Source organism: Antrostomus carolinensis, unplaced genomic scaffold (assembly GCF_000700745.2).
Source record: "Antrostomus carolinensis isolate BGI_N321 unplaced genomic scaffold, ASM70074v2 scaffold24375, whole genome shotgun sequence".
NCBI classification, from domain to species: domain Eukaryota; kingdom Metazoa; phylum Chordata; class Aves; order Caprimulgiformes; family Caprimulgidae; genus Antrostomus; species Antrostomus carolinensis.
The window spans coordinates 2,014-11,935 of NW_010317392.1; the positions used below are offsets into that span (position 1 = coordinate 2,014).

The 9,922-nt window shown below is 36.6% G+C and overlaps 1 protein-coding gene across 1 annotated transcript; it reads left to right on the forward strand.

Annotated features, from left to right (window-relative positions):
• Nucleotides 1-2,492: 2,492 nt before the first annotated feature.
• LOC114818605 (uncharacterized protein C8orf34 homolog) lies at nt 2,493-9,289 on the forward strand (the record flags this gene model as incomplete). The annotated part of the gene is made up of 3 exons (XM_029085108.1): nt 2,493-2,537; nt 3,923-4,092; nt 9,123-9,289. Coding segments are annotated over exons 1-3 (382 nt in total), but the record flags the coding sequence as incomplete, so codon positions are not given.
• Between the last annotated feature and the right edge of the window lie 633 nt (nt 9,290-9,922).

Sequence of the window (9,922 nt, forward strand, 5' to 3'; positions counted from 1 at the left end):
CTTAGCCTGTCAGTGAAATTCACAGAATTCTAGTTTGTTTAAAAAAATATAGAGGAAAGACACTGAATTCACTGTGAGTCTCAGGGTTTTTCCTAAGTCTGTTAGGACACTTCCCTGGGAAGTTCAAATTCTCACAGAAGTATGGACTAGCCAAACTACTGGAGCTTTGGTGTCCTGCGTGAATGCTCTGATCATAAGGCTACTGATCATGCACCTCCTCTAGAATTCACTGCTGCTGGAAGACCCTACTTCTAGTTTTGTCCCAAAATAAACTGTAATATATCTTGCACTGTACCATGTCTGCGTTGTAAGATACATTGAGGCAGAATGTAGCCAAGATGCTACAATGCAGAAATAGGTTAAAAATTAGTTTATGTGTCCGTACCCACTTCAGCAATTATTTCTGAACCATACCATGCAGAATAAGGAGTCACAGGCTTTATCTCTTGCCACAGTTGAAAACTGACTAGAAGAATGTTATTCTGAAGCAATTTGAAAGGAGGCAGGAGAAGGTTTATTCATCTTCTGGCTTTTAATTCTCTAAAGAACACTTAGCAAATGTTTTCCAAGCGTTTTTTTGTTTGTTTGTTTGTTTACTGTGAATACTTCTTTAAAAAGAAATATTTTCTTTTTAAATAGATGAGATTTTAACATAATCCAAATAGTCCATAGATTGGTGCTTTATTTAAGCTTCATATATTGGAGCTCTCACAGATAGTGTGAGATCTATCATAACATTGTGAAATTTGTTTGGAGTTCCCAGCCATGTCTTTCAGTTACTTAAAACATAACAATATGAGACAACTAAATGTTAGAGATCCAGAATCAGACTCAAGGGAAGATGATGTAATAATTCATAACAGATTTTGACATTCAAGGTTAATATTAAAACATTTTTTTATGCTGTGTCTGTGGTCTACTTTCTTCTTACACGTAGTATTACTACAATGAACACAGGTTATAATTAATAAAATAAAGGAAACAACTACTCTAAGTAATAAAAATAAACAAATTTCTGCTCACTCAAAGGTGTTTCTCACTGTGGAGGTTCCCTAAAAGTCCATATCAGAAATTAGGAATACTGACCTTTTTAAACTATGCTTAGATAAATGGATGCACAAATATTGTTATTTTCCCTGTTGGGGATTGCATACTGCAACCACGTCTCAGCCCAATGTGAAGATGAGATTCAGCTGTCTTCCAGTCTGTCCCTTCTCCTGGTCTCTACATAAAGGAAGCTTGACTGTGTCAAGTTGGTAGCAACTGATATGGATGACACCTGGACTGCACCATATAATAATCCTCTAGGTTCATTTAGTGCAGGTTTAAATGCTTACATGTGCTGAAAATATTTCTGTGCACACTAATGTCACTGTTAATCTCTTATGTCATTTATGGGGGAATATAAATTGGAAATAATTTAAGATTGTAAGGTTTATATATATATTAAAAAACCTGTAAAAACTTGTTTGAGAGCAGAATACTTCATCTGAATTTACTGAGGCTTTTGAAATGAGGTGCCAAATAAAAGTCCTGAAGTGTTCTGAATAGAGATGTCTATGATTCTCCATTTACTATTTTCACTGTGGCTGTTTATATAGTTGAAAGGAAGAAAATAAATTAGGTCACTGAAACTGTGGTGTTCTAATTAACAAGATTCAAAAAGGAAAGCAAGTTGATAAAGTGAGGCAAAGCATGACTATGTAAAGTAAATTACATTTCTATTAAGTAGAGTATGAAAGTGCTACTTTAATGCCTAAAATGTCTAGAAAAGAAATCAGCATAACAAGGATAGACACAGCATTCATGGTTTCCTTAGTCATATGCTGATGGTGCAGTGTACGATGTCAGGGAAAACTTATGGTGCTGAAAAAAGGGCACATTTTTAGGTGCTTTTCATTTTCACTTAAGGGACTGAAAGCTTTGAGCAAGATTGGCACTGCAAGTTGTTACAAGTTTAACTAGCTCCAGAAACCATTTTTATTAATTATTAGAGATTATCCTAGGGAGAAAGGGAAGGGAGAAAATGGCTAGAGTAGCAGGAATAAACCTCAGAAGAGGCAAAATGGTTCTTACTTAAAGAGACTAATATAAGCACCTTGTGTAATGAAGTCATTGTGGGCAGTGGAATAATCTTTTTTCCTAGCTCATAGGCATATGATGATAGTCACACATGTGACAGGTTACGCCTATTAAGTGACCAGAGGCCACTGTCATCTAGTCTGTATTACCTGACGATGGCACAGCACCAGACAGATGCACAAAATGTGTATTTGTAAGTACATAAAAGAAAGACAGCAGTGGTTAGGTATTCTAAAACCTCTGAAGCTGTGGTGTTTTCCTCAGACTTCTCTCTTCTGTATTGGCTGCATTCCATTTGCAGTGGTCCTACTGTGTCACATCAACCTTGCAGAAAACAGACGTTGTGTAAAAAGTGAATTAGGCAAGTGATGGAGATCTCTGGAGGGACGTATGTACAGTGGAGTGCGGTAATGCACTCACAGGGACGTTACAGAAAGCAGAACAAAAGGACAAGGGTGAGTGAGTCTAATCCAGGGCCTGGGTCATGTTTGGCTCTGTCAAAATGGAAGCTCTTGGAGTTCTGCTCAGCAAAATTACAGTGCCTAGACAGAGTGGGTAAGTATATTCATGTGAAAGCAGTTTACAGCCTTTTTTTTGTTTGTTTGTTTGATTTCAGTAGAGGCCTCTACTTCAAACTGCTTTTACTATATCTGTGTCAATTAGGAAGAGACATTGAAAATGGTTTGGTTTTAGGAAGATGAGAAAATATGGTTGCTAGGCCAAGTAATCACTGTGCTGTACTTTTTCCAGATGCTCTTTGTTTGGAAAGCATTGTTTTATGTCAGGAATATTTATGAAGACACTGAGCTAGGCAACAGCCAAGGATTTGTTTTCCTGAAATTTTCTCTCTTTAAAGGATAGGAATAGAATATATCTCTCCTTATTTGGAATTTTATATTTGAACTATCTTTGTTAGCCTAGAAAAGAGTTTAGTTAAAGCAAAATAAATATTTCTATCCCATCATTTGTGTACAGAGTTCTTTTTAGTTTGACTGTACTGTTGTACATGACCCTTTATCTACAGCCATTCTAGTAACATTAAGAACAGAGATACTCACCGCTTCAGAACAGCTTTTTCATACAATTAAGGACAAATTTTTTTCCTTAATCTAAATTCCTGATATAATGATGCAAATCATTGCTACTATTTGAATACTCCAGTTGCATTTTGCTTGCTTCTTGCAATCCTCTCCGCCTGTCTTCTTCCAGTAAGTGGTTAAAAATGAGTAGTAGTTTCAGAAATGCATTTTATTAAGCTGTTAATACTGTTTTCAGAATTGAAAGGTACATTATGTAAATCCCAGCAGGGTTATTTTTAAAGTGCCAAATGCAGATGTATTTTTTAGTTTTGCATTAATTCATAATGCAAATAAGAGTGATACTGTTAATCTACAACAGTCTTTTGGTTGGGGTACTCATTGTACAAGTGACCTTATCAGTTATTTAGGAGAACTAACACAGTGCCAGTTTGAAGAGTTGGGCATTTATTATTAAAAAAAAAAAAAAAAAAAAACAAAAAAAAAAAAAAAAATCAATATGATACCTGAGATTTGTACAGTTGCTATTGAAAAGTAAGAAATAAGACAGATTTGAGGCATCAGAGTGGGAAAATCTCTCTTGGAATTTTGTTAATGGGAATGTCTTCATTAGTCCATGATTGTTTCTGGGTATTTTATAGCCCTCTGAAATGATAATGTATATGTACTGTACAGTTTTTGTACTTTTTAGTTAATACTTTTATTTTCTATTTCTTTTTTTTTCTTTTCCGATTTACATGTGTGGTTGAGAACAAGCAGTGCAGTATTTCTGTGTTTTGTTTTTTTTTTTTATCTCTCTTCAGGACACAACGGGTTTTAACACCCCGCTTCTCAGACCTCGTGTGATTGGAGAATGGGTTGGCCGTGAAGAGAATGATGCAGACCCGCTGGCTGCTGAGATGCTGCAGCCACCAATACCAAGAAATAAAAATGAGCAGTGGGACAGTGAGGATAGCAGCAGTCCTGGAGGAAGGTGGGATTTTGGTTTGGCCTAGAGATTTTATAATTCGTGAAGCAGAGCACAATGCGGGCTTTTGACACCCCATTTCTGAGAGCAGAGTGCAGGGCTTTTAAATTCCCATGCCATAGTGTGGCAGCATACAGAATAAATTAAAGACATTAATACAAGACTGATTTCTTCTCATGCTTTTATATATTATTAACCTTGTACTCATTTACAATCCCATTGTTTTATTCCCATATATAAAGCTAAGTGTATGTTGACATGATTGAGGACCATTGTGTTATAATTTTATGATGTATAGCTTCATTCAGATACTTCAAACCCTTCTGTCTTTTCAGCAGTTGGTAGTAGCTGTTTGTTAATCTTCTTGACACTTTAGTGATAACATCTGATTTTCTCATTTAATCGAAAGATAGATAAGGGAAACAGTATCTATGTTATTTTTAACAGGACTTCCTAAATTAATCTTCAGTTCTTATACTTAGCGTCTTGGTATTAATAACAGTCCTTTCTCAAAGAGAAAATTGTATTCTCTGCAGTGAATAACTTCTGATGATTTATTGAGCTTGACTGAGGGTGGGGGGGAGTATGTTTGTTTATGTGCTTCAGCTATATGGGAGACATTATCATTTTTACAAAGAGTTCATTTTCCATGATTTAAAGATACCTGTTTGTCACAGAAAGTGAAGTATTCACAGCCATTCTTTAAAAAAGGATTAATGTCTTTTAAGAAAAAAAAAAAAAAAAGCTTGTGCACTGCCTCTGTTAATTGGCTTAAACACCTATGGTTCTCCCTCAACCCTGTAGCCTTTCTCCTTGGTTTTAACTAGTACTCTGACTGCAGCAGACACCTTTTTCTTCCTCTTTCAAGGAAGGCAGAAATTCTCTGCTTTTCCCTTTGAAAAGGTCTGAGGTATTCCTTCACTATATCCTCCTTGTGCCTTCTAGATTGGAATTCACCTCTCTGTCTCAAGGAAACTAGTCTACCACTTGCTGTACTCTTACAGGCTGCATTCATCAGCTTACCTCACATGCTGGGAAAGTTTGTTATCAATGAGTACTTCTTTCTTCTTTTAATTAGGTTATTGTGGGGGAAGTTGCAAGTACTACTATTTTCAAAGAAGTAGCAGCATGTAATAATGATCCTTCAGCCAGACATTGGACTGGAACCAACAGAACTCAGACACTGGGTCTCTCCAGTGCAGTTCCTGGGAAAGTAATGGAGTCAGCAACTGGCACTGCAGCTTGATTGTGAGGGCCTGGGTTTCTTTTTCCTTATTCAGCAGTCCAATAAAGACACTGAATAAAGATCTGTTCCACATTGCAGAGCAAATTGAGGATATTGTATCCCTCCTTTCAATAGGAAGGAGCAGAAATAAGCATCTCCGTCTAATCTCTAGAAGGGAGCAAATAGGTTTAGTTCTAAGTAACAAAGATGATTCAAAGCAGCGTATTTTTCTCTTTGTAGAGGGTGGTATAAGCTGTGAGAACCTCACAGCTAATGCTATAATTAAAAACTGTGATTAATGGCTTTGAGAATAGTATTTGAGGAGTCTTCTTGAGTATCATGACAAAATCACATTGCCTGGCTATGAAATAAGGAGAATATGGAGTACTTGATGCCAGAAAAGATTCATGGGACACTGATATCTCTAATTTTTTAGGTGCAGTTAAGTGCTGAAGACCTGTTGAAAAATACATATCATTCTGTGGGAACACTGATTTTCAGTGGAAATGAATAACTACTAAATTACATGCAGCATATGGATTTACATGTGGATGACTGATTTTATGTCTGGGATAATTCTTTGCTTCATTAGCATTTCATTAGCTTTTGTAAGGCATTTATAAAAAGCATGTTTGCAGTCTTGCAAAATAACCATAAACTTGCAGAACTTCAGGATAGTGGTGATACTAAAATTGATGCCATGTACATATATATGGAAGTTTAAAAGAACTGTATTGATCAAGGTTAATTTGAATGTCTAATAATAGTTCACTAATAACAGGCAGTTTCTCTGGTGTCTGGTTAAGTGTTACTGGGAGTTAAAGTACTGTTAGCAGAATTTGGAATTGACTATACACCAAATGCATGAGACAAGTAATAGGTAATAATAATTTAGTTTTAATATAGCATATGCCTAGTACATCCAAAAGTAGGGGGAATAGTATGAGTTTTATGAGATTAAAAGATTAAACTCTCAATGACATTGTTATCAGTTGTAAAGAACTTTTGGCTACCTCATCTGTATTTCGTTCATCTGCTTCATAGTTAATGTAGCCTAAAATAATTCAGTTACATTTTTACCTGACAAATGGAAGAGGGAGCAATTTGAAATGCACATTAAATGTTTCTATTTATATCTTGTTAAATTTGATTTAACAATACTTTTAATAAAAAGTGATAGTTTATTAATCACTAATTATCAGGATTTATGTGATAAACCAGCGAACTCAAAACTTACCCTAATCTTCAGTTACAGCCTAAGAACAGGAAAGTGAAAATTGTAATTGTCCCATTATTTTCAGGTAATATGTTTTCTTTTACTTATCACTAAACATAAGGAAATGCTACATAAATGAAATAATATATAAATATCCAGAGGATTAGGCACTGACAGATCACTGGTAGAGTAATTGCCATAGTGTCATGTGACTCCCCCTTTTTGTGTTGAGACCAAAGCATACAAGTTTTTTCCTCTTTGATGGAAGGGAAAGCCCTGAGTCCTTACACATTCATAGCATTCTATAGGGTACTGAGTGGGCTGCAGAAAACAGCATATTCCTATGGACTACTGGTCTGTTGATAACATGCCAGTGGTTTCAATATTCATCTTTTCAGCATAAAGTAGATCATAGTGAGTATACGTAGTACATGATATTTGGGAATCAGCGAGTTGTCTGCTTTTTCTGTCTTTGCAACCACGAACCTCACTTTTTGATCTATTCAGTAGTGGACAGTGGGAAAGAACCACTATTTCCTCCTTAAATACATACATTCCTGTGGTGATGAGCAATGGAAGGACACGTATATCTGAAAGCCAGGCCCAGTTACTTGAAAAAAGAAGGAGAATTAATTTTGAGCAACGGAAAGGACAGGTTTCACTACTACTTTCACTGGGAAAGATAGTGAACCAGTCTAAGGTAGCTGTATTAGTGATGTCTTGTGAAACTGATGAAGGGGTCACCTTTTTGCCCTTAATGTTCTGGATTGCTAGAGAGGAAAGACTGTATTTGTCACTGGTTTTGTACTGCTCTCTGTTGCTGCTGTATGGGAGAAAGGCAAGGTATTAATACGTGATAAGGGATCATATAAAAGTGCTGGCAGTCCTGCTGGTACTGAGCTCATCTTTCAGAAATTCGAACACCGTGAAAATAGGATTAAACTCATTTCCAAGTCATTGTTAGTTGTTTTCTACATGAGAAATTTCTTTTAGTATGATGCTCTTGTTTCTTAGAGCCCAAAATGAACTAGAGCTTCCAAAGGCCTCATCCATAAACTGATGTCTTAAACTCAAAACCCATTTTTCATCTCCAAGGTCCACTTTGTCTTATTAGTTTATCTTTGCAGTGGGAAATGAGCTGTCATTGATTATACTAAATTTCATATAATTGCAACAGATCTGCCTTCCTGCATGTCCTGGTTTTGGCTGGGAGATAGAGTTCATTTTCTTCTTAGTAGCTAGACTAGCACTGTGTTTTGGATTTAGTGTGGGATTTGGTGTAAGAATAATGTTGATAATATACTGATGTTTTTAGTATGTGGGATCAATGGTTCCAGCATCTTTTGTAGCCTGACGCTGAGAGTCATTGAAATAGGCTGGTACAGTCACTACAGCGTTAGTAATGGTCTTCCCGAGATATGCTTCTGCAATTTCCTTCATTTTGGTTAAAACCATGGAAGAAATTTCTTCTGGGTGGAAACTCTTTGTCTCGCCTTTGTACTCCACCATCTAGGCGATTCCGTGACTTTCCAAATTCCCATGTTTTGATAGTCTGCGGGTGCAGTAATGGATCCAAACTGGTATTTTCATATGATACGATATAATCTCATGTTTAGTGTGTAAATGAGGTTTGGCTGGAATACACTCTCTCGATCTTCTGGGATTGTGGTTTTGTTTCAGGATTTTCACTCCTCTGGGACTGCTAGCCGGGAATGGGTTGGGCATCAGTTAGCAGGTGTTGAGCAATTGCACTGTGCATCACTCATTTGTATATTCTGTTACACTATTATTATAATTGTTATTGTCATTATTTTTTAAATTTTATTTTATTTCACTTATTAAATTGTTCTTATCTCAGCCTATGAATCTCCTTACCTTTACCCCTCCAATTCTCTCCCCTGTTCCACCAGGGCAGGGGGGATAGTGAGCAAGAGGCTGTTTGGTGTTTGGCTGTCAGCCAAGTTAAACCATGGCACTGCAACAGAGTGCAAGGCAGTCTGCGGTGGTACTGATACCCTCATGTGGGGCACCAAACTTCTGTCCCATTGTCTTTATCTTGCTGTTGTAAGGAATCAGAAATTGCTAACTGCAGTAAGTCCTACCTTAGACTCTTCTGCTGACTTCTGTGCAGTTCCAGTTGTCTATTACTTAGGTTAGGAACACAGGTCAACAAACTATGAGAACTTATATACCTATATAGTCCTTAATCCTATGGGGTCATGATAACATAACCACTCAAGGGAGCAATTCTTTGTTGTCAGCTTTGTTGCTGTGCGATCAGTGCCTTAGCAATACTGATGAGTAATTAGCATCCTGTTGTCTGTATATGTAGCTTATTTAGACTTGATTAATGCCCATAAAGTCAATGGGAAATTTCCCGTCATCATTCAAGCAAAACTTTAGGTAGGAACTGAAAACACAAACTGACTTATAACATCCAATGATCAGAGAATGAGTGATAACCTGCTGGTTTCTATGTGATCTGATGGCTTTACCTTCAGATCTGGAGGACATCATGGGCTACTAATTTACAAATGCGTGACATATTTTGTAGAGAGCACCAGTAAGAGCAAATTATGCTTTCCTCCCTCACAGCTTAAAAATGGAGCCAAAGACCAAAGGACTAAAACAACAACAGCAGCAACATAAGAAACTGCTGGCTGCCATGCTTTCTCAGGACTCCTTTGATTCTGCTCACAGCACAGCTCCATCTGTCACTGAAGAAGATATTGACAATGAAGATGATGCGATGGAACTGCTCGGTAACTGCAAAAAATTATGTGTATTTTCTGATATATTTTTATTATAGATTAATCTAAAAAGTGCCATATCCGATCAAACATACATTACTTTGGAACTGCTCCCTATGTTTGAAGCTAAAGTATCCAGCAGCTGTGTGAAGGTTCATAGAGTTTAACTTGCAACTTTCAGGAGTGAATGTAATGAAGATTGTGTATGTATGTGAATAAACTACCAGCTGAATCAAAATCCTGTGAAATAGCAAACGCTTCAGTTGCTTAAAGTAATTAATTTGATTTCCTACATAAATCACTTGCGGGTTCTACTTAAAGAATATGTTTATGTACAATGAGCAGAATCAGCTTCAGTGGTGTTCATCTGGTTCTTCTTTTCTTAGCTGTATCACAGTTCTAACTTCAGTGGGTTTTATTTGAGACTTACTAGCTACAAATAGCATATGCAGTGTGAATTTTTAAACTCTCCAGAGGATTTGATTGTAGTTTTCCAATAGACTGTATTCTATTGCACTCTAGATGGCTCTATGCTCACTGCCTCCTCCCTTTCCTAGAATTACTAGTTGTGAAAGGAGGGAAATTGTTGAAGAAAGTTAATTGTCTCTTTACTGACATTTTTAAAAGCTTCAATGTAAGATGCTT